The sequence below is a fragment of the Coregonus clupeaformis genome, chromosome 27 (assembly GCF_020615455.1).
Source record: "Coregonus clupeaformis isolate EN_2021a chromosome 27, ASM2061545v1, whole genome shotgun sequence".
Taxonomy (NCBI): Eukaryota; Metazoa; Chordata; class Actinopteri; order Salmoniformes; family Salmonidae; genus Coregonus; species Coregonus clupeaformis.
Window position 1 is genome coordinate 33,897,640 of NC_059218.1, and position 24,311 is coordinate 33,921,950.

At 43.7% G+C, this 24,311-nt stretch overlaps 2 protein-coding genes across 2 annotated transcripts; both read left to right on the forward strand.

Annotated features, from left to right (window-relative positions):
- The first annotated feature begins 716 nt into the window (after positions 1-716).
- On the forward strand, positions 717-4,036 carry rom1a (retinal outer segment membrane protein 1a). The gene is made up of 4 exons (XM_041850185.2): positions 717-1,434; positions 2,557-2,987; positions 3,169-3,415; positions 3,607-4,036. Exons 1-4 carry the CDS (start codon positions 1,285-1,287, stop codon positions 3,796-3,798), a joined length of 1,020 nt encoding a protein of 339 aa, XP_041706119.1. The 5' UTR covers positions 717-1,284; the 3' UTR covers positions 3,799-4,036.
- A 1,510-nt stretch (positions 4,037-5,546) lies between these two features.
- LOC121541862 (ribosomal protein S6 kinase alpha-4) lies at positions 5,547-19,511 on the forward strand. Its single transcript, XM_041851202.2, has 18 exons — positions 5,547-6,716; positions 7,311-7,382; positions 7,575-7,642; positions 7,755-7,905; positions 8,089-8,204; positions 8,414-8,521; positions 8,790-8,870; positions 9,002-9,105; positions 9,466-9,616; positions 9,740-9,901; positions 10,020-10,145; positions 11,017-11,150; positions 11,439-11,532; positions 13,199-13,369; positions 13,931-14,122; positions 14,217-14,385; positions 14,850-15,013; positions 17,347-19,511. Exons 1-18 carry the CDS (start codon positions 6,623-6,625, stop codon positions 17,569-17,571), a joined length of 2,382 nt encoding a protein of 793 aa, XP_041707136.1. The 5' UTR covers positions 5,547-6,622; the 3' UTR covers positions 17,572-19,511.
- The last annotated feature ends 4,800 nt before the right edge of the window (positions 19,512-24,311 follow it).

The window sequence follows — 24,311 nt, forward strand, 5'->3', positions numbered from 1 at the left end:
TTAGGTTTTTAGGCTGTAAATGGTTTTCCATGTTAGAGTTTAAACTCATCCTGCTGAGGCTGTTACAGGAGCTTTAGACAGGATTATCCTCACTTTCTCTCCCTCTCTCTCTCTCTCTCTCTCTCTCTCTCTCTCTCTCTCTCTCTCTCTCTCTCTCTCTCTCTCTCTCTCTCTCTCTCTCTCTCTCTCTCTCTCTCTCTCTCTCTCTCTCTCTCTCTCTCTCTCTCTCTTTCTTCCCTCTCTCAATTCCATTAAAGAAGAGTAACCTGATACAGTATATCCTTGTACATCATTTTCACTAGTGCTTACCTGCATCCTTTTCAGGCTTTACAGTATATTCCTGATAACCAGATGTGTTAGTAAAACATATGGATTTAGGGTCTTCAGATATTTATTTGACTATATCAATGTAATCAAAATTGATATCAATCACCAATAAATGTTGACCACAGTGCTTGAGAGCAAGCCAATACACATTATTTAAAAAAAAGTTGTTATTAGCTTCATGCTAACATTTCAGAGAGGTTACAGGTTATAGAGTGGCAGACGTATCAGTGCCCATGCTTATATCTATCGCCCCGTCATTTTCAATTTGGTTAGTCAGAGCTCATCCATGTCTCCACCGCTGGTTCAAAGGAGGTTAGCTTTGCTGACCAGACAGTGGCCTGGATTCCAATTGGAAAGGCCTGTTTAATAGGACAGGTGCGAGATTAGTGCTAAGACTCTCCAGACGTCCAACATTGTCCAAATCTATTGTGTCTCAGCTACCTAAGCATGGGCACACAGGTGCTAAAACAGGACTGAAGGGGCACCTTCACTTTCTTTCATCACTTTTTGGGGGGATCAAGTAGGTGAACTTTGACACACCGCCACTAACAAATCCAGGAGATACCAATTAAGATACAACGTTCAGTATTTTGTGGCTTTTATTTCTTCCCACCATTTTGGTCGGATTATTCCTTATTTGCTTTTGGATTACAAACCCATCTTTCTCCTACAATAATCATTTTACCGTCTCTCCTTTGAGAAACACTCATCGGAATCAGTTAACTCCATCTCAAATTCTGAATTCTACCTGTTGCACTTCAAGTTTTTCCAGACTTACTCTTCTTCACCTTTGACCTTACCGACCCTTTCCAGGTCGCCTCTCTCAGATCATTCCAGCAGTCAGTCACTGCACTCTCCTCCTTCCCCTCTGATCCAACTCATCATCCCTTCATCACCACATTCCTCATTTATTTCTCCCAGTGACCCTCGGAGCCTCCGTGGGCTCCCACCACCACCATGGTGCTGATGAAGATGAAGTTCCCTTTCGAGAAGAGGGTGAAGCTGGCCCAGGGTCTGTGGCTGCTCTCCTGGATGGCCACACTGGCCGGAGCGTTCACCTTCACCCTGGGCTGCTTCCTCAAGACCGAGCTCCGCAGGAGGGCAGAGGTAGGCTAAACACGTACAGCTTTACACTGTACACTCTTAGAAAAAAAGGTGCTATCTAGAACCTAAAAGGGTTATTCGGCTGTCCCCATAGGAAAACCCTTTGAAAACCATTTTTGGTTCCAGGTAGAAGCCTATTAGGTTCTATGTAGAACCCTTTCCCCAGAGGGTTCCACATGAAACCCAAAATAGTTCTACCTGGAACCAGAAAGGGTTCTATCTGGATGCAAAAAGGTTTCTCCTATGGGGACAGCCGAATAACCCTTTTGGAACCCTTTTTTCTAAGAGCGTACAACGCCACTGGGGTGTTTCCAATACAATACATATGACTTATCCATAAGCTTCACTTTCTCAGGGTCTTCCTCTGATGTTTAGGGCTGTATTCAGTGAAGTTCTACAGTATGACTGAATCAAAGAGTGATACTAGTAAACTTCTGGTCATAAACTGCACGAAAAGCATGAGGGTGAAAAGGGGGGAAATTCATTACAGCTTATTTGAGTGTATTGGAGCTTAAATTAAGAGTTTATTTTTTGAGTGTTTCAAGATGACACAATGAAATGCATTGGAGTGTTGAAGATAACATCTCATGCAGAATTCAGGAGCCTTTGATAATGCTTTTATGAGTGAGATTGGGATGAGGTATCTATAGATCTGTTGGATAGGTGGTTAGGTGTGAACGTTATGAACAGGGGGCAGCTGTCTATGGTCTGAGCATACCAGTGATAAGCTGATAATAGGGATAAGATGAGTGACTGAGTGATTGACAGTTTTATTATGATCCTATTCATCATCTGTCTCTTGAGATTACAGTATTTGGAATAATATACTATCAACTATTGCACTTGTTGAATACATCAACAGAAACAAAATTACTCTCAATACAGCCTTTTTGCAGCAAATACTTATGTTCAATTTCAGTGAAAATATAAACAACCTAATTGATTTCCTCCAATATACAATATAACCTTTAGTTATGTTCCCCACTGTAAACCATGAGATTATTCACTGACCTCTACATGTTCACTATTACTTAAATATGGGATCAATGGGTTGAGAGCCTAATATATCAGTTTATACTGTATAGTTTCCTGTATCACTTATGCATGAGGTCTTTCTGCCTACAGGTAATGGACAACACAGAGATCCATGCTGTGCCCAACACCCTGATGATAGTGGGTCTGGCCTCTCTGGGTATCAACTACTTCGCAGGGCGTATGTGCCAGGATGCGTTGGACGCCGGGCGCTTCCCCCGCTGGAAGACCTTCATGCAACCCTACTGGGGTGTCTCCCTCCTCTTCACCCTCCTCATGCTGACGGCCGTGATCATGAGCTACGCAATGAAGGGGAACCTGGAGTCCTCCCTGAAGATCGGTCTGAAGAACGGCATCCGCTTCTACAAGGACACAGACACCCCTGGCCGCTGCTTCCAGAAACAGACCATTGACCGCCTGCAGATGGAGTTCCGTTGCTGCGGAAACACCGACTTCAAGGACTGGTTCGAGGTCCAGTGGATCAGCAACCGCTACCTAGACTTCAGCTCTAAGGAAGTGAAGGAGTGAGTATTAGAGGACTGGGAGCAGTCTGACAGTCTTTGGTAAAGGAAGAATCCTATGTCAGATTATAACTTAAATAAATCATTAAGGTTATAGGAAATGAGGCAGTTGAGGTGATACAAAGGCATGATGTAGACCGTTAATTGTCTATATACCTCCCTTCCCCCCTCTCTTCTTCTTTAGCCGTGTTAAGAGCAATGTGGACGGGCGTTACCTGTTTGACGGGGTCCCTTTCAGCTGCTGCAACCCCAGCTCCCCAAGACCCTGCATCCAGGACCGCCTCACCAACAACTCAGCCCACTACAGCTATGAGCACCAGACCGAGGAGCTCAACATCTACATCCGCGGCTGCAGGGAAGCTCTGGTCAACTACTACATGGGCCTGATGAACACTATTGGTGCTGCGGTGCTGTCCGTCTTCCTGGTCCAGGTACTGTAAAGATATAAAGTATATATCAACCTATACACCTAAAAGTCAGCTAATGTCCTGTGTGGCAATCAGAAGGCCCACGGACTCCTGTCAGATATACTTGTAGCTCGCTGTTGAGTGATACATTATATCCACCATCCTCCTGTATAACCTTTCTCCCTTCTCTCCCTTCTCCTATCCTTACCCTCCAGTCATCTGTGCTGGTAAGTCTGCGGTACCTGCAGACAGCCATGGAGGCGGTGGCAGGGCAGGAGAACACTGAGATTGAGACCGAGGGGTACCTGCTGGAGAAAGGGGTGAAGGAGACGATCATGGAGTATGTGACTCCTGTGCTGGTTTTTCTTCAGCTGAACCAGGTGGGCAGTGAGGACGCTGAAGCTTAGGCGACCCCCGCCAGATAAAGTGGAGAAATCTAAATGTTTCAGACTGGGTGTTGTAGGGGACAAACTTGGCATTTTATTGGGTGATAAATAATCTAACTAGACACTGATCAATTAATCTGGTATTTCTTTGACATCACAATCCATTTTAATGCTGATGTATTTCTATGTTTAATGTTTTAACCCTAAATGCAGTGTTTGCCAAACTCGGTCCTGGGGACCCCAAGGGGTGCACATTTTGGTTTTTGCCCTAGCACTACACAGCTGATTCAAATAATGAACTCATCATCAAGCTTTGATTATTTGAATCAGCTGTGTAGTGCTAGGGCAAAAACCAAAACGTGCACCCCTTGGGGTTCCCAGGACCGAGTTTGTGAAATTCTGTCTAAACAAGTGACATGAATGTTGTAATCTATTTCAGTCACTTGAGGGCAAATATATTTTTGTATCAGTTGTCCGGGGACAACGCACCCCAGTCTTAGGTACCCATGGCTACGCTAACACACACAAATAAACACACACACACACAGTACAGGCACACATTAAACACATTAACCTCACCCCAAACCCCTCCAAAATCCTCCATGATTAAAGAAGCTATTCGATGTTTAATCAATTACATATACTCCCCAAAGGAGAAATAAAAAACACATTATTGTAATTTTGTCTTTTATAACTGGGGGTTGCCAGGCACGGTTATTTCCACCTCACCATTGCAGTGTTCAACAGTTAATACCACAACAATATTATGGTTGACACTTAACAATGCAAAGATATATCCAGTTACTAAGGGATAGAATTATATGAAATTGATGAAGACGCTAATCAACATTAAAACATTTTAGGAATATTTTAAAAAGCACTATATAACCATTTTACATTTTGCGTAAAGACTAACAGCAATGTAAAGCTGACTGTAGAAAGATTCAATGCTCTGCTAAGTAACCCTCAGCAATATGACATACACAGCACTTTATTACAGAATTATTATGTCAGAGAATTATTAAAGGTTAAAGTTTTTAATTAATTTGTGGAGTTCTGTCATTTTGTCTGTGTCTTTGTTTTGACCAGCTTCCCTTTAACTACCATTTCCACCTTTTGACCCGCCACCCACCCACACTTTGCTCACACACTTTATTTTTCTCATATTCTCTCATTCGACCTGTAACCCTCACTTCCTTCATCCTCTCTCTAAGGGTGCGTTTGTAAATTAATCAGTTATTCTGCGCTCCTTAAGTGTCAGTCAGCGGGAGGAATAGGATTATGAAGATGATGATTGATGTCAGTAATGCAATGAAAGCTGTGAGTAGGGCTATGTCTTTGTCCTCTGTCCTGACACCTTTCACAACTCTGCTAATCCCGGGGATAATACTCCAACTGCTGCCCCAGCAGTCATCGTACAGAAGGGCCATGCAGTGGAGAAGAGATACATACAGACGTGGTTTATTAATCAAACCAGCAATACAACCAAGGAACATTATATGGAATAAGATTAAACAACTGGTGGTTTATTATGCAAACCAGAAATACAACCAAGGAACATTATATGGAGTAATATTAAATAACTGGTGGTTTATTATGCAAGCCAGAAATACAAGGAGCATTATATGGAATAAGATTAAACAACTGGGAATAATTATGTGTAGGCCTACTAGATAATATTACTGAATGATTATTAAAGCTGATAATTAATCAATATCATAACAATAATCATCATCATCCCCATCACCGTCATCCCCATCATCATCACCACAGTCAAATAACTTAGCTAGCTATTCTCATTATTATCAGCACAATTTCCAGTAGTTAGTAGAGCTGAAAGTATTACCTGTAGGCTGTAGCAGCCCACTTCTAAGCGGTCTAACCAACAGGTCTCTCTCCAAAAAGTTCCTAAAGCTCTGACATTGCGGCTTCCGTACTATGGACTACTCCAGCAATAACATCAACTAGCCAGCTAACCTACTTTTACAATCATCGTTGTCAAATAACTTCAAAAGGGGTATATCTTCAGCGTGTGTCACATCCTATCCGGACGAAATAGCATAAAATAACTATTCGCAACATGCTATCTATTAACAGTACGCTTGCTATTAAATTAAAATTAACCGATAGTCAGCAAGCTAGCTAACGTTAGCTAGCTCTGTCCGGGATAGCTAGCTTTGTAATTACCTAACGTTAACAGTTAGGTTGTGAAGTTACCGAGGTTTTACATAGTTTCGTGGTATTACTGAAGGTTAGCTAACTAGTTGTAATTGTCTCTAACCGGCTAGCATAGCTACAAATGAGTAGCTAGCTAGTTGCTAATTTCATTTGGTCAAAAATATTGTTGCAAAACGTAGCTAGCTAGCAAGAGATAGGCCACTCGCTACTATGTAGCCAGCTAAACGCTGTCTGGTCAGTTCGGCGCTATATTGTAACCAAGTCCGTGCTAGAGAGATCCTCCTATGGTGGACACAGTTATCTAGCTAGCTACATATTTACGATTTTGTTTGAATATTAGTACAGTGTTAGCTAGTATTTGCGTTTTAGTACTAGTCAAGCCTTGCTTTGTGATTCCTGATTCGGACGATTATTATTGGCCGGCGTGTTGTGAAAATCAATGTGCGCCTTTAGATTAGGCGGAACAGCAGAATGTATAGGGGATTAAGTGTACCAATGATATTGTTTAGAAAATAAAACAACAAAACCATGTTTACAATGCATGCAACGGCTCTCAAATTAATTCTTACATTAAGGCTAAACTTTTTCTGATGCGTCTGAGGTTATTATAGAAAACACAAGAAAATCGGTTTATTTATTTTGAAGAGTAGCCACATAAACATTTGAAATGTCTGGATACAGCTCGGATAGTAGTAGTAGCGAGGACTCCGATACTGGGATCCGGAGGAAAGCCTGTACTGTCAAACATGAGATCACCAATGGTAAGTAACCATCAAATTAAACTGTACTGTTTCATAATTTATTATTTGAATCTGCCAAAGGATGTAAAGATGCTATACACTTTGGGTAAATGTTGCCCCTCAGTATTTTAATGAATGATAGAACAGGCTTCCCCAATTCAAGTCAATGATGGCATAATGGGCGGACATTGCGAGTGTACCCAGAGGAGCAAAGCAGGAAGTAAAAGCAGGAAGTAAAAGCAGGAAGTAAAAGCAGGAAGTGTACCCATCAATATGTGCTGTGATTTGTTGATTCAGTTCTACTGATGTTACAAAAAATACATTCCATTGCATGAACCACATCTGTTAATATCATTTGAATGAACATTATATATTAGTTTACCAGTCAAATTGCCAGGGTTAGAGGTTCCAAGCCCGTTCTATTCATTCTAGTTCTATGACCGACACCTGGGACCACAGCAATGGATGAATGCAAGCAGACCATCAATCATGTTTGTTGTGGTGTCACAAAATAATCACAGTTTACAGTGCTCAGATGTTTCCTCAGTGTGTGTGTGCATGAGCGTGTGTTGTGTGCGTGCAAGCACTTATACTGTACTCTCTCCCCGATGCCAGCAAACCTCACAGGCCATACTGAGAGAGTGGGCATGGAGAACTTTGAGCTTCTCAAAGTCTTGGGCACAGGAGGTGAGTCTCACTGCACCGATCTGGGGTTCATAGCATAGGGTCATGGTGTTATTGGAGACCTGGATAACTTAATTTTATTGTCAATTTTTTGTGGAACATTCTAAATGTAGTGGAGGCTCCTGGGTGGGTGGTAGGGGCTACAATCAAATGTGATGCAACATTTTCCAATCTGTCCTGTGTGTCTCTGTCTAGCCTATGGGAAAGTGTTTCTGGTCAGAAAGAACAGTGGTCATGATGAAGGGAAGCTGTATGCGATGAAGGTGAGTCTGTATCATCTGTGACATTGGACCAAAGACGACCCAAGCATTGACATTGTCAGATGTAGGGAGAATGTATGGGCGGGTTGACTGACTGTTGATGATAATGTCTCAGGTGCTGAAGAAAGCAGCCATTGTTCAGAAGGCAAAGACTGCAGAGCACACGCGCACAGAGAGACAGGTGCTAGAGCACATCCGCCAGTCCCCGTTCCTGGTCACCCTGCACTACGCCTTCCAGACACAGACCAAGCTCCATCTCATCCTGGGTGAGCGCGGGGTCAAACAGACCCATACATGGAACTCTCCGCCTATGACCTTGAAGTGCTGAAAGTGTGTCCCTCTGTGTGTATACTGTATGTTTCTGTCTATATGCCTGTGTATGTGTGTGGTTTGTGTTTGTCTATTCAAGTCTTATATGTATCTGTCTGTATCTGTGCACGTGTGTATAGACTATGTGAGCGGAGGGGAGATGTTCACACACTTGTACCAGCGGGATCACTTCTCTGAGGAAGAGGTGCGGATTTACATCGGGGAGATTATCCTGGCCCTGGAGCACCTCCACAAGGTATGTTGTTAAGCATTTCTGTCCTTTACATTACCTTGCAGGTATTCCATTCTATTTACTTCCTACATGTTAGTCTTACATTATTATTATTATTATTATTATTATTATTATTATTATTATTATTATTATGTGTAGGCTAGATTCTATCCTCTCTGTTAATCGTATGTTATCCTGTGTATGTAACTTCCTGCTCGGTGTGTCTCGTACAGCTGGGCATCGTGTACCGGGACATCAAGTTAGAGAACATCCTCTTGGACAGCGAGGGACATTTAGTGCTGACAGATTTTGGGCTCAGCAAAGAGTTCCTGGAGGAGGAGGTGCGTAAAAAAAGAAACCCTTTTTCATTGATGCCTCTCTTTGTGTGGACGCAATCTGTGCATGTATGTATCCATGCATGCATATATTTTTGTCACTACAGACTAGTCTTAGCGGAGTTGCCAACATCCGATTTTTAGGGATACAACTAATTCAACCTAGCTTCCTTTTCCGCTGAAAACCGGATGTGGGAACTCCGCTCAGACGTTTTCTTTTACGCCTGCTACGTTAGGTTACTACAGACTGAGACGTTTATTTTCCTCACTACAGAAGGAAAGGACGTATTCATTTTGTGGCACCATAGAGTACATGGCTCCAGAGATCATCAGGGGGAAGTCTGGTCATGGAAAGGTAAGAGTTAACCCATCACTCAGGGAGAGAACTTTGGAGGTGCTGTGAGCTACAGTGTTTCATTAGCCATCAATTACTGTAGAACACAAATAGTCATCTTTCTTTTATTTTGTCATCCTACCTTTCTCCAGTCAGTAGATTGGTGGAGTCTGGGGATCCTGATGTTTGAGTTGCTGACTGGGGCGTCACCATTCACCCTGGAGGGGGAGAGGAACTCCCAGAGTGAGGTGTCCAAGTGAGTGCTGTGTGCCATCCACCCCTCCTCACATACACTGGTTCCATCCCACTCTGTCATCATTGTCTGTAGCCCTCTGCAACTTATCAAAATAATGACATCGATTGTAAAGGTGCCTCTTTTCAACCTCTCTTTTATCTTGCTGTCTGAGTACAATAACAAAGAAATTAGTTGTGCTTCGTCCTTTGTGAAACAAAGGCTGAAGCTTAATTAGAAAATATGTTAATGTGTTGCTTTGCAATCGTGTTCTTTATGGCCATAATGGTTGGCTTATAATTAGGGCTGTGTTTACACAGTGTATACAGTGATTGTTATTCACTCTTTAAATTTTTCGGTCTGCCCCTCCTGCCCTCCTTTCAGGCGCATCTTACATTGCGAGCCGCCGTTCCCCTCTATGATCGGCGCCGTGGCTCAGGACCTGTTGAGGAAGCTGTTGGTCAAAGACCCCCACAAGAGACTGGGCTCTGGGCCACGAGGGGCCGACGACATCAAGAGTCATGCCTTCTTCAAGGTGCTCGTCTTCCCTCCTGCCTCTCGCTCTGTCTCTAGGCCCATCTCACTCCCTCTCTCTCTCCCAACGCGCGCACACACACTCTCCTTTCACCATTCTCCTCCCATTGCTCTATATTCATAGGGTCTCAGTTGGTCAGACCTGGCTGAGAAGAAGGTAGTCAGCCCGTTCAAACCAGAGATCCGGAGTGAGCTGGATACAGGGAACTTTGCTGAGGAGTTCACTGGTATGAATCCTCTCTACTCTCCAGCCAGCACCCCACCAAGCACAGATCGACTGTTCCAGGTATCCCTTACACCCTACCCTCTGCAATACGCTAAATACATACTCTGTGCCTACATTGTCACAGAAAGAAACCTTTTGATAGTCCCTCCACATATAAGACTCTTCTCTTCCATTTCAGGGCTACTCTTTCGTTGCTCCCTCCATTCTGTTCAACAAGAACGTGGTGATGGGGGACTTCATGGAGGGCCAGATGGGAGCAGAGCGGCCGGGCTCAGCCACTGTCCGTCGCAGTGCTATGTTAGCGGTATGGATCTAGTCCTGACATGGCTGTAGGAAAGATAGTGCTATGTTAGCGGTATGGATCTAGTCCTCACAAGGCTGTAGGAAAGACAGTGCTATGATAGAGATATGGAACTAGTCCTGACATGGCTGTAGGAAAGACAGTGCTATGATAGAGATATGGAACTAGTCCTGACATGGCTGTAGGAAAGACAGTGCTATGTTAGAGATATGGAACTAGCCCTGACATGGCTGTAGGAAAGACAGTGCTATGTTAGAGATATGGAACTAGCCCTGACATGGCTGTAGGAAAGACAGTGCTATGTTAGAGATATGGAACTAGCCCTGACATGGCTGTAGGAAAGACAGTGCTATGTTAGAGATATGGAACTAGCCCTGACATGGCTGTAGGAAAGACAGTGCTATGTTAGAGATATGGAACTAGCCCTGACATGGCTGTAGGAAAGACAGTGCTATGTTAGAGATATGGAACTAGCCCTGACATGGCTGTAGGAAAGACAGTGCTATGATAGAGATATGGAACTAGTCCTGATATGGCTGTAGGAAAGACAGTGCTATGATAGAGATATGGAACTAGTCCTGATATGGCTGTAGGAAAGACAGTGCTATGATAGAGATACGGAACTAGTCCTGATATGGCTGTAGGAAAGACAGTGCTATGTTAGAGATATGGAACTAGTCTTCACATGGCTGTAGGATAGTTGTTAGGTGAATGTATTACGTCAGGTCTTGCTGGTTGGCCTGAGCTCAATCTGAGCTGCTTTAGTAAATATCCATCCAGGCAATAATTTAAAGATTGAACAAGGGTAAGATTTGGACACATTCTGCGGTTTCCTGTGCAGTTGTATTTGACTTCCCTCTTTTGTCCTCTGCAGGACTCTACGTTCTTCCAGCTGTATGAGCTGTGCCTGCAGGGGGCGCCCCTGGGCGAGGGAAGCTTCTCTGTGTGCAGGAAGTGTCGACACCGCCAGAGCGGCCATGAGTACGCCGTCAAGATCATCAGCCGCAGGTGAGTCAGCCGAGGCGTGGTGCTGGCTGAGACTCTGTCACGCACTAATGCAATGTGTCATTGCTACACCTGCATGATGAATTACACACTTCACGCTGCTGTGTTTTAATGTCTATTCCAAGGCATTTTTTATTTTATTTTTTATTATTATATATTTTTTAAGGGGGTAGAGCCAATGCATTACCATAGCTGTTTCATAGGCTGTTTGGCGCACTGAGGTGCTTTGTGTTGTTGACCTTTAATGTATGAATGCCTTTGAACCCTCTCTCTCTCTCTCTTGCTTGTTAGAATGGAAGTGAACACTCAGAGGGAGATTGCTGCCCTCAGGCAGTGTGAGGCTCACCCCAACATTGTCAAACTGCACGAGGTCTACACTGATCAGGTACACAATGATGATAGAAATGCACAGGCACGCACGTTCAAGCACTGACAACTACAGGCACGCACGTTCAAGCACTGACAACTACAGGCACGCACGTTCAAGCACTGACAACTACAGGCAAGCACGTTCAAGCACTGACAACTACAGGCAAGCACGTTCAAGCACTGACAACTACAGGCACGCACGTTCAAGCACTGACAACTACAGGCAAGCACGTTCAAGCACTGACAACTACAGGCACGCACGTTCAAGCACTGACAACTACAGGCACGCACGTTCAAGCACTGACAACTACAGGCACGCACGTTCAAGCACTGACAACTACAGGCAAGCACGTTCAAGCACTGACAACTACAGGCAAGCACGTTCAAGCACTGACAACGACAGGCACGCACGTTCAAGCACTGACAACTACAGGCAAGCACGTTCAAGCACTGACAACTATAGGCAAGCACGTTCAAGCACTGACAACGACAGGCACGCACGTTCAAGCACTGACAACTACAGGCACGCACGTTCAAGCACTGACAACTACAGGCACGCACGTTCAAGCACTGACAACGACAGGCACGTTCTTTCTCTTCTCCTGTGTTTACTTGCAAGGTGTCAGGTCTTGAATCACAATAATGTTAGACATTTGGGGAATTTATTGGGGAACTTAATCAATCATGCAGCAATAAACTATTTTCTCATCATACAACCTCATTATTTTCTCTCTCCCCCTCACCCCGCTCTTTCCCCATCCTCCCTCCCCACCCCTCTCTTTCCCCATCCTCCCTCCCCACCCCGCTCTTTCCCCATCCTCCCTCCCTCCCCACCCCGCTCTTTCCCCATCCTCCCTCCCTCCCCACCCCGCTCTTTCCCCATCCTCCCTCCCCACCCGCTCTTTTCCCATCCTCCCTCCCCACCCCGCTCTTTCCCCATCCTCCTTCCCTCCCCACCCCGCTCTTTCCCCATCCTCCCTCCCTCCCTCCCCACCCCGCTCTTTCCCATCCTCCCTCCCTCCCCACCCCGCTCTTTCCCATCCTCCCTCTCTCCCCCACCCCGCTCTTTCCCATCCTCCCTCCCTCCCCACCCCCCTCTTTCCCCATCCTCCCTCCCTCCCCCACCCCGCTCTTTCCCCATCCTCCCTCCCCCACCCCGCTCTTTCCCCATCCTCCCTCCCTCCCCATCCTCCCTCCCTCCCCCACCCCGCTCTTTCCCCATCCTCCCTCCCCACCCCGCTCTTTCCCCATCCTCCCTCCCCACCCCGCTCTTTCCCCATCCTCCCTCCCTCCCCACCCCGCTCTTCCCCATCCTCCCTCCCCTCCCCTCCCCACCCCACTCTTTCCCCATCCTCCCTCCCCTCCCCACCCCACTCTTTCCCTATCCTCCCTCCCCTCCCCACCCCACTCTTTCCCCATCCTCCCTCCCATCCTCCCTCCCTCCCTCCCCACCCCACTCTTTCCCCATCCTCCCTCCCTCCCTCCCCACCCCACTCTTTCCCCATCCTCCCTCCCCTCCCCACCCCACTCTTTCCCCATCCTCCCTCCCCTCCCCACCCCACTCTTTCCCCATCCTCCCTCCCTCCCTCCCCACCCCACTCTTTCCCCATCCTCCCTCCCTCCCCACCCCATTCTTGCCCTATCCTCCCTCCCTCTCTCTCCCTCCCCCTCCCCTCTATCAGTTCCATACATACCTGGTGATGGAGCTGCTGCGTGGGGGGGAGCTGCTGGAGAGGATCAAGAGGAAGAAGCTGTTTGGGGAATCAGAGGCCAGTCAGCTGCTCAGGAGCCTGGTGTCAGCTGTCGGCTTCATGCACGAGGCTGGAGTGGTGCACAGAGACCTCAAACCAGAGGTGGGCCAACAGACACACTGACAGAGAGAGAGAGAGGGAGTCTAAATATATTCTATAGCAATGTATGGCCAGGAAAAAGTAACACATTGAGATTGCTTCAATAGTACTCTGCACCAACCAAAGCCTGCAGCCAGTGAGTATGATGAGATCAAAGTCTTTAGCAATGCTGTAAAAACCACTAAGCATGGCCTATCAGGTTTATGATTTTATTTTGTTGGTTCAGGCTAAAATAAATTGACATTTGTTGCTCCATTACATCAGCCAGTGACTGTAACCTTCTGTTGACTGTGTTGTTCCTGCACGGCCCACTCACTTTCTCTCTCTCTCTCTCTCTCTCTCTCTCTCTGTCTCTCTCTCTCTCTCTCTCTCTCTCTCTCTCTCTCTCTCTCTCTCTGTCTCTCTCTGTCTCTCTCTCTCTCTCTCTCTCTCTGTCTCTCTCTGTCTCTCTCTCTCTCTCTCTCTCTCTGTCTCTCTCTCTCTCTGTCTCTGTCTCTCTCTCTCTCTGTCTCTCTCTCTCTCTCTCTCTCTCTCTCGCTCTCTCTTTCCTTTTCTCTTTTTCAGAATGTTCTGTTTGCAGACGAGGGGGAGGACTCGGTGCTGAAGGTGATAGATTTTGGTTTTGCGCGGCTGTGCCCTGCGGGCAGCGCCCCCCTGCAGACTCCCTGCTTCACACTGCAGTACGCTGCTCCTGAGCTCTTCCACAGCACCGGCTACGACCAGGCCTGTGACCTCTGGAGCCTTGGGGTCATCCTGGTACTTACACTCCTAACTGACTCGGTAATGTGTCATTAGTAAAACAAATTATTATGATGTTATTAATGACTGTGTGTGTCCATCTGTCCGGCAGTACACCATGCTGTCAGGACAGGTGCCCTTCCAGAGTAAGCAGCAGCAGCGGGCAGGGATGACCTCATCTTATGCTGCTGACATCATGCATAAAATTAAAGAGGGAGACTTCTCATTGACCGGAGAAGCCTGGAAGGGTGTGTCAGAGGAGGCTAAAGAGCTTGTGAAAGGTATGTTCTGCATCCCTTACAGTATCCTTATTCACTCATTGACATGATGCAATTATTCATTTTCCATTCACTCGATCTTTTAAACATTCCCCCCTTTATCTGTCCCTACCCTCGCTCACTTTCCTCCTTTCTGTCATGCTTTCTCTGCCCCTTTCTTTCCCCTCGCTCTGCAACCCCCCTCCCCGCCCAACCTCTCATATTTTTCATTTTGGCTTTCCCTTCCTCCCTCCTTTCCTCCCTAACTCTTCTAAACCTCCCTCCTTTCCTCCCTAACTCTTCTAAACCTCCCTCCTTTCCTCCCTAACTCTTCTAACCCTTCCTCCTTTCCTCCCTAACTCTTCTAAACCTCCCTCCTTTCCTCCCTAACTCTTCTAAACCTCCCTCCTTTCCTCCCTAACTCTTCTAACCCTTCCTCCTTTCCACCCTAACTCTTCTAAACCTCCCTCCTCCCTGTTTGTGTTCAGGGCTGCTGACAGTGGATCCAGAGAGGCGTCTCAAGTTGTCTGCTCTGAGAGAGAACAGCTGGCTGCAGGGTGGGGCCATCCTATCCTCCACCCCCCTCTGCACCCCAGATGTGCTCGAGTCCAGCGGCCCCATCGTCCGCTCCTATGTCAACGCCACCTACAAGGTAATGGAAGTCTTAACCTCATATTTCTTTTCAAGTCCAGTGGGAAAAAAGTATACGTTTCTATAACCAATAGATTGCATTCCTTGTGTTCTTTTTTTATTATATATTTTTTATTGTCTTTTTCTACTCTCCCAATCAAATCAAAGTTTATTTGTCAAATGCAGAGTAAAGCGTATTGTACGCATTACAATGAAATGCTTACTTACTCGCTCTCAAGCTCTCCTCTCCAACAGTGCAACATCTACAGTGGGGGAAAAAAAGTATTTAGTCAGCCACCAATTGTGCAAGTTCTCCCACTTAAAAAGATGAGAGAGGCCTGTAATTTTCATCATAGGTACACGTCAACTATGACAGACAAAATGAGAAAACAAAATCCAGAAAATCACATTGTAGGATTTTTTATGAATTTATTTGCAAATTATGGTGGAAAATAAGTATTTGGTCAATAACAAAAGTTTCTCAATACTTTGTTAAATACCCTTTGTTGGCAATGACACAGGTCAAACGTTTTCTGTAAGTCTTCACAAGGTTTTCACACACTGTTGCTGGTATTTTGGCCCATTCCTCCATGCAGATCTCCTCTAGAGCAGTGATGTTTTGGGGCTGTCGCTGGGCAACACAGACTTTCAACTCCCCTCCAAAGATTTTCTATGGGGTTGAGATCTGGAGACTGGCTAGGCCACTCCAGGACCTTGAAATGCTTCTTACGAAGCCACTCCTTCGTTGCCCGGGCGGTGTGTTTGGGATCATTGTCATGCTGAAAGACCCAGCCACGTTTCATCTTCAATGCCCTTGCTGATGGAAGGAGGTTTTCACTCAAAATCTCACGATACATGGCCCCATTCATTCTTCCCCTTTACACGGATCAGTCGTCCTGGTCCATTTGCAGAAAAACAGCCCCAAAGCATGATGTTTCCACCCCCATGCTTCACAGTAGGTATGGTGTTCTTTGGATGCAACTCAGCATTCTTTGTCCTCCAAACACGACGAGTTGAGTTTTTACCAAAAAAGTTATATTTTGGTTTCATCTGACATTCTCCCAATCCTCTTCTGGATCATCCAAATGCACTCTAGCAAACTTCAGACGGGCCTGGACATGTACTGGCTTAAGCAGGGGGACACGTCTGGCGCTGCAGGATTTGAGTCCCTGGCGGCGTAGTGTGTTACTGATGGTAGGCTTTGTTACTTTGGTCCCAGCTCTCTGCAGGTCATTCACTAGGTCCCCCCGTGTGGTTCTGGGATTTTTGCTCACCGTTCTTGTGATCATTTTGACCCCCTGGGGTGAGATCTTGCGTGGAGCCCCAGATCGAGGGAGATTATCAGTGGTCTTGTATGTCTTCCATTTCCTAATAATTGCTCCAACAGTTGATTTCTTCAAACCAAGCTGCTTACCTATTGCAGATTCAGTCTTCCCAGCCTGGTGCAGGTCTACAATTTTGTTTCTGGTGTCCTTTGACAGCTCTTTGGTCTTGGCCATAGTGGAGTTTGGAGTGTGACTGTTTGAGGTTGTGGACAGGTGTCTTTTATACTGATAACAAGTTCAAATAGGTGCCATTAATACAGGTAACGAGTGGAGGACAGAGGAGCCTCTTAAAGAATAAGTTACAGGTCTGTGAGAGCCAGAAATCTTGCTTGTTTGTAGGTGACCAAATACTTATTTTCCACCATAATTTGCAAATAAATTCATAAAAAATCCTACAATGTGATTTTCTGGAGATAAAAAAATCTCATTTTGTCTGTCATAGTTGACGTGTACCTATGATGAAAATTACAGGCCTCTCTCATCTTTTTAAGTGGGAGAACTTGCACAATTGGTGGCTGACTAAATACTTTTTTTCCCCACTGTATAAAAAAGTATTCAATCAAAAATTAAGTCAAATGTAGTAGTAAAACAAATAGAGAACACAATATTTAAAAAAAACACTATAATAAAGGAATATAATAAAGGGTATGTGCAATATAATGACAATAGAGAAATATAACGGAGGTGTATGTGCAATGTAATAGAATAGGTAGGTTATATTTAAGCAATAAGGCCAGAGGAGGTGTGGTATATGGCCAATATACCACGGCCATGGGCTGTTCTTAGGCACAATGCAACGTGGAGTGACTGGACACAGCCCTTAGCCGTGGTATATTGGCCATATACCAGAAACTCCAGAGGTGCCATATTGCTATTATAAACTGGTTACCAACATAATTAGAGCAGTATAAATAAATGTTTTGTTGTACCCGTGGTATACGGTCTGATATACCACGGCTGTCAGCCAATCAGCATTCAGGGCTCGAACCACCCAGTTTATAATATTGTATGTACATCCTCTCTCCATTAGGCGTTCAACAAGGGGAAGAGGGAGGGCTTCTTTCTGAAGAGTGTCGACAACGCCCCCCTTGCAAAGCGACGCAAGCTCAAGATGACAAGTACAGGTGTGGAGACTCGACGGAGCTCCTCTTGCTCATCCTCTTCCTCATCTTCCTCAGCTGCCTCTGCCGCTGCAACAAACTCAAAAGCACAGCCACCACACCAAACACTGCCCCCGAAGCTAGAAAAGCGCTAGAAGGGGAGGAGGGGGAAGAGTGGGAGGAATAGAGTTAGGAGAAGGAAGCACATTAATTCAACTATGACAGATTGGGATAGTCTCTGAAAGATCAGAGATGACTTGATTTGAATTCCAAAGTCATCTAGAATCTCAAAATTCTAAGTCTAAGAGCTTATTTATGAACCAACTAAGAGACTAGTTAAATATTTAAGGGTTCACCTCCCTGTTTTCTTTGAAAGACGATGCTGAATGGCATTTTGCGTTATCGTAATGATGCAATGACTTTATCTTCATGTATTTATACCATCTGCAGTACACTGCAGTAGCTTGTACCATCTCATTCATTTTCTCAAGAAATTAACTAACATGTAATTTCTTGAATGGAAATAAGCTTTAGACCAGTGTTTTCATAACTCAGGTCTAGAGGCTATACTGTTGGCTTTAAGGTCATACTAATGACGGTTTCAGTCGCCTTAGCAGGGTGACGATGATGAGCGTGCAGTTGGAGATTATCCTGATGTTAGCATGTTCTCAGTATATATACAGGGAGGCAGGAAGGAAGGAAGGGAGGGAGGGGTAAAGGGAAATGAGGAGCCATAATGAGCACAAGCCATATACATAGGGAGGTCATGACCTCTACACCGGAGCACTTGTAGATAGATACACAGCACTCATCGCATGGCAAACAGAGGCAGTGGTTGGGAGTCTGTTGGAAGTCTCTCACTGTATCTAATGGTGTGGTTGAGATTGAGAAAAAATGGTGCTACTGTACTATATAAAATAACATATATTATTATTACTGCGGACAGCTGTTCAAGTGAACTTTGACCCTGCGTGATGATCCCAGTCCATGGGACGCAGTCTTCGTGACCCAGTGGTTCTTGTCCCATACTGCCAATTTACAGGAACCTTAGTATCATTCCTTTTGGCTTGAGATTTCAGCGTGCTATTGACATTGGTCTCTCTATTTGTGTACACTTAGCTGGTTCATTGAAGTTCACCTGAGAATCAAATAACGGCATCCATTGTCCTGTATGTGTATATGTGTGCTTCATTAACAACCATCATGATTCTGAGTAAATCAGAAAAGGCGGGGAAATAAAACACTGGGTTATGATAAACATTCTGATTTTATATTATAGCCTCATACACAGATAAGCTCATGGTGTTGAGTTATTATGACCAGAGCAACTTTTCGGTATATTTCTTAAAGGGACAAATCAAAATATTAATACTTTTTTTACTGTGAGTAAGAATTGTCACCCTGATTAAAGAAGTTAGTGGTTTTGGAGACATTTAGGTATTTGATCATTGAATGTCAGTTACACTGATCATTTACCAATCACTTTTTTACCCAAATATATTGACTGTTGATTTGATTTGTACCTGGATATCGCACAAATGTAGTCATTTAATCAGTGATACACATTTCAGCTTTAAACACAGTGCTTATTTGAGTATTTATTACATTTCATGGGTTTTGATGTGTTTTTATAATGCTGTGGTAATGGTTTTCAGACTGATTTACCTTTGGTTTGTTTGAGTGTATGTACTGTATGCATGTTGATTGGTTTGCGTGTGTGCGCAGCTTGATTGGTTCTGGGTTTTGGATGTGCTCTTGTTCTTATTGGTTTCCAGATAAAGCATTATTGCAAGTTACTGTAGTAAATTGAATTTTTATTAGTTATTTCTTATAAACATTATTTTGTGTCGGGAACTGTGCTTTTGTTCTATGCTATTGTTTGTATTTTCATTTGGCTGTTGATATTGTCTTTTTAATGTTATGAATTTGAGATACTATTTTTAATGAGCTACTGCCCATGCCATGTATTATTGTCCTTTTTGCCAAAAGATATGACATGTTCTTCAAAGCATATCATGATATTGAGATTCACTATGTCACAATAACTTGTAATGCTTTGTTTTGTGTCCAACACTTAAATCTGGAGAAAAATGAATACGGTTTTACTCAATATTTATTCATTTTCTTCTGTTCTTAGTCTCCTACATCAATTTGCCATGAGTCGTTTTGCTTTAGAGATAATGACCGATATTAGTTTTTTAAAATTCAACTTTGTCTTGGAATGAGTTTTAAGCATCCAGGAAATATTTGTTACATCCAGTACAGTATCAGTTGTGACATTGACAGTTGACAGAAATTGACTTTTGTGTTAATGTTACCAGCAGGGGACAGTAGGGTGCTTACCAGTAGCAGGCCAACAGGCACAATGAGCCAATTAAAACCAATAGATAACATGGCTATAATGTGATTATCATTGTGCCATTAATCAAAACGATCCTTGAGTGGATCATTTGAATAGGAAATTGTGATATATCGAGCGTGACACAGATGGATATGGAGGAAACTGTAAATCAAAACCATTCCGTCAATTACAATCTGCGGTCTTGGAAGTGACCCAAGGCCTGAGCCTGCCTTTGGTGAGAGAGCACGCACACACATTGGGATGGATAAAATGTATACGTGAGCAGATACACCCAGCCCTTTCACACAAATCCACGCAAATTGCTTTGGCAGACCCGAGAGCCCTGAAAACACCACACATAGACTTTGTCTTACATTCCTCCACCAAGCTTTTAAACAATTAAAACAGTAGAGAAGTGTAGTTCTACCCGCGTCAATGCGTCAAGGTTGATTTCATGGCAGTTCTACCACTCTCTATTCTCTGCCATCAAATTGAATTATTTATTTCCAAAAACTCCTTCCATTATTAAGTACCGGTACCGAAACATGACTTCTGTGCACCATATAACCCGAGGAGGAAACATTCCATCACCAGCATGTTCCACACTGAACCCAAACAGTTCCAGTGCTATCAGGTAGAAAAGGAAAAGCCAGCAATCGTGACTGTGGAGGCCAAGAGGGTGTCCGCATGCAAGGTCACTGGTGGTGAGTGCTCATTTGTAACCCCAAGCACTAGAGTCACATTGACTGATGTGTTGCTGGCGCAGGGGAAAACATGGAAGGAATATGCGTAAGCAAGGCTAACATACAGTGCCTATAGAAAGTCTACACCCCCTTTGGATTTCTTCACATTTTATTGTGTTACAAAGTGGGATTAAAATGGATTGAATTGTTATTTTTTTAAAATCAACGATCGATACAAAATACTCTAATGTCAAAGTGGAAGAAAAATTCTAACATTTTTTAAAGATTAATGAAAAATATAACACTCCGATTACCTTGATTAGATTCGTATTCACCCCCCTGAGTCAATACATGTTAGAAACACCTTTGGCAGCGATTACAGTTGTGAGTCTTCTTCAGGCAAAATCCTAGAGGAAAACCTACTTCAGTCTGCTTTACACCAGACACCGGGAGAGAAATGTACCTTTAAGCAGGACAATAACCTACAACACAAAGCCAAATCTACCCTGGAGTTGCTTACAAAGAAGACAGTAAATGTTCCCGAGTGGCCAAGTTACAGTTTTGACTTAAATATTCTTGAAAATCTGTGGCAAGACTTGAAAATGGCTGTCCAGCAATGATCAACAACCAACTTGACAGAGCTTGAAAAGAATAATGGGCAAATATTGCACAATCCAAGTGTGCAAAGCTTTTAGAGACTTACCCAGAAAGACTCACAGCTGTAATTGCTGCCAAACATGTATTGACTCAGGGATGTGAATACTTATGTAAATTAGATATTTCTGTATTTCATTTTCAAGAAATGTGCTAAAATGCCTAAAAACATGTTTTTACTTTGTCATTATGGGGTATTGTGTGTAGATGGGTGAGAAAAATATATTTAATCAATTTTGAATTCAGGCTGTAACACAACAAAATGTGGAATAAGTCAAGGGCTATGAATACTTTCTGATGGCACTTTACATACTATTATTTCATACAGATTGAGTCCATATAACTTCTTACGTGATTTGTTAAGACAAAGGGGGTGAATACTTATGCAACGACTATAGTTTAGTTATTCAAAAAAAATGTCTTTTCACTTTGATATTATGGAGTATTTTGTGTAGATCAATGACAAAACATTACAATTAAATCTATTTCAATCCCACTTTGTAACACAACAAAATTTGAAAAAAGTTCAAGGGGTGTAAACTTTCTATAGGCACTGAATAAGCTAAATAATGTATTCACTTGTATGCCAATACAAGTGAATGGTCCTCTGTAGCTCAGCTGGTAGAGCACGGCGCTTGTAACGCCAAGGTAGTGGGTTCGATCCCCGGGACCACCCATTCACAAAAAAAAAATGTATGCACGCATGACTGTAAGTCGCTTTGGATAAAAGCGTCTGCTAAATGGCATATTATTATTATATTATAATATCTACACATAGGCTGTTGATCCATAGTGTGTGTGTGCGTGTGTCCATACAGCATGTGTGGGTGGCAGTGTTAGTGTCCTTATGCTTTGGGAGATGTCTTGCTGAATACTGCATTAGCCATCTGTCATAAGGAGAAGAGGAGGTAAGAGTGATCCTCGGTGTCTGTCCTCTTCCCCTTCCCCTTTTTCTGCCTCTCACTCAATGACATTTACACAAGACACTTTAATATTGCAACAGTCAACATCTGTGAGTAGATCTGAGACATCTGACTTAGAGTGGGGCGGCAGGTAGCTTAGTGGTTAAGAGCGTTGTGCCAGTAACCGAAAGGTCGCTGGTTCTAATCCCCGAGCCGACTAGGTGAAAAATCTGTCGATGTGCCCTTGAGCAAGGCACTTAACCCTAATTGCTCCTGTAAATCGCTCTGGATAAGAGCGTCTGCTAAATGACTTAAATGTTATGTACACGCACACATTATTGCACATTGACTCTCTCTCCTTTTCCTGTCAGTGCAGTGAGCATCCACTTTACCACTGGCAGTTAAATAGCCAGTGGTAGCACAATTATCTTTCATTGTTTCATGCCAATATTTTTTAAACATTAATGCACGTTTCAATTGAATAGCTTTGCTGTTGAGAGCCTTGGGTTATCGTGATCATTGATCAATATTGAGGATTATATTTAGGGACAGATTTAAATTTAGGGGAGGGTTGTAAAACTGTTTGTTTTGCTTTGGGGAGGGGTTGTGTTTTTTTAATTTATTGGGGACAGGGAAGTGCGTTTTTTTCCCTGGTTTACATTCGCTCTGCGAATATAATTTATTCCATCCTAGCCACATTTCCTTATCTGCATGCAGGTGCATCCCCTATATCAAGGTGTTTTGGTACTACCCTTATGCACTACGCTTTTCCGCGCGCTAACTTTTACTATACCATGGGTCAATATAGTCTACCAGTGTAACTGTATATCCTGCCCTCTATCCACCATTCATAGTGACAATAGTGGTACTTGGATCGTTTGTCCGGATCTGCAATAGGCTAACTAGCAATCATACCCATAAAAGCATTTAAAGCTGCATCCATTTTCAATATGAATCCACAAGAACAAATAGGAATAGCTCATAGGCAGCGGACCATAGAGGCCAGGTGCATCATTGCGCATGAAAGAACAGTGAAGACATGAGGCATGCAGCTCATAAAGCCCCCATATTGATCGGGACAATACAATTATCCTACCTAGACTAGCCTACAACAACACCACAATGCAATGAATAATTGCATTATTGTTTTAAAGTGAGTGCAACATTCTACACTAGGCTGCAGTGAAAATGTCATTTGAATAACGGCGCAAAAGACCTGTGATTTAAACGTTTCATTCCATTTGGATCAGTTGTGGGCCTTATCTCGACAATTTATAAGGTCTAGAAAAGCACAGTAGCAGGCCAGTCTGTCTGTATTTTTACTTCTGACACTGAATGCGCTGTCTGTTGCAGATTATCATTCTCCCAAGTCATCCTATAATAATGTGGCCACATAGCTCCTGCCAGCCCCAGGTTTTCAGGAAAGCTTAATAAATGCTCTGCCTCCTCCAATCCGAGCGGCTATTATGTGATAACCATCTTGTGGGTTGACATAAATACTTTCCCCAAAATCTTCTCAATTAAATGTTAACTGCAAAGTAGGCTTACCTGGCAGAAGTATATCATGAGTAAGTATATCATGAGTAAGTACTGTATATCATTTGTATCTAGCAAACTTTGCCATGAAATGAGCAGCAGTATTACAGAACCATCGCGAGACCTGCACATTAGATGCACATTCCTCATTTGCTAGATTAAAAGGCCAGATGCGCAATTAAAGGGAAATTACACTCAAAAATCCAAACGTGTTAGTTTTCTCCCAGACCCCCCCCCCAAAATAGTTTTGTCTTCTGATGTAATTTAAACATTGACATGGACTCAGAGCATCCAATTTCGTTGTTTCTCTGTGAAGAATTGTACTTATTTTTCTCCATATTTTGGGAAAATATAAAACATAATTTTGGGGGAAAAATCACTGATTTCATAGGGCCCCCCTTAGAGTTGTTTATTAACCATTATTTTACCAGGTATTTTGACAGAAAACAGTGCACTACTTTCTCTTGCACACTAAGGACCCCGGGAAGAGTTGCAGGGGAGAGCAGAGAAGAATGTGCACATTTGAAAGCAAGAAAAAAAATGAGTAGCTTGTGACATGTTTCATTTTTTAAAGTAGCTCTCATGAAAAGGTTGGAGACCCCTGACATAGAATGACCAGGTGAATCCAGGTGAAAGCTAGGGTATGATCCCTTATTAATGTCACTTGTTAAATCCACTTCAATCAGTGTAGATGAAGGGGGGGGGGCAGGTTAAATAATGATTTTTAAGCCTTGAGACAATTGAGACATGGACTGGGTATTTGTGCCATTCAGAGGGTG

Excerpts from the sequence above, each read along its gene's own strand:
- rom1a (XM_041850185.2), top strand. The coding sequence starts at position 1,285 with ATGGTGCTGATGAAGATGAAGTTCCCTTTCGAGAAGAGGGTGAAGCTG. Across the intron at positions 1,435-2,556 it reads AGCTCCGCAGGAGGGCAGAG|GTAATGGACAACACAGAGAT; the intron begins GTAGGCTAAACA and ends TTCTGCCTACAG. Across the intron at positions 3,416-3,606 it reads TGTCCGTCTTCCTGGTCCAG|TCATCTGTGCTGGTAAGTCT; the intron begins GTACTGTAAAGA and ends CTTACCCTCCAG.
- LOC121541862 (XM_041851202.2), top strand. The coding sequence starts at position 6,623 with ATGTCTGGATACAGCTCGGATAGTAGTAGTAGCGAGGACTCCGATACT. Across the intron at positions 6,717-7,310 it reads CAAACATGAGATCACCAATG|CAAACCTCACAGGCCATACT; the intron begins GTAAGTAACCAT and ends CCCCGATGCCAG. Across the intron at positions 9,617-9,739 it reads AGAGTCATGCCTTCTTCAAG|GGTCTCAGTTGGTCAGACCT; the intron begins GTGCTCGTCTTC and ends CTATATTCATAG.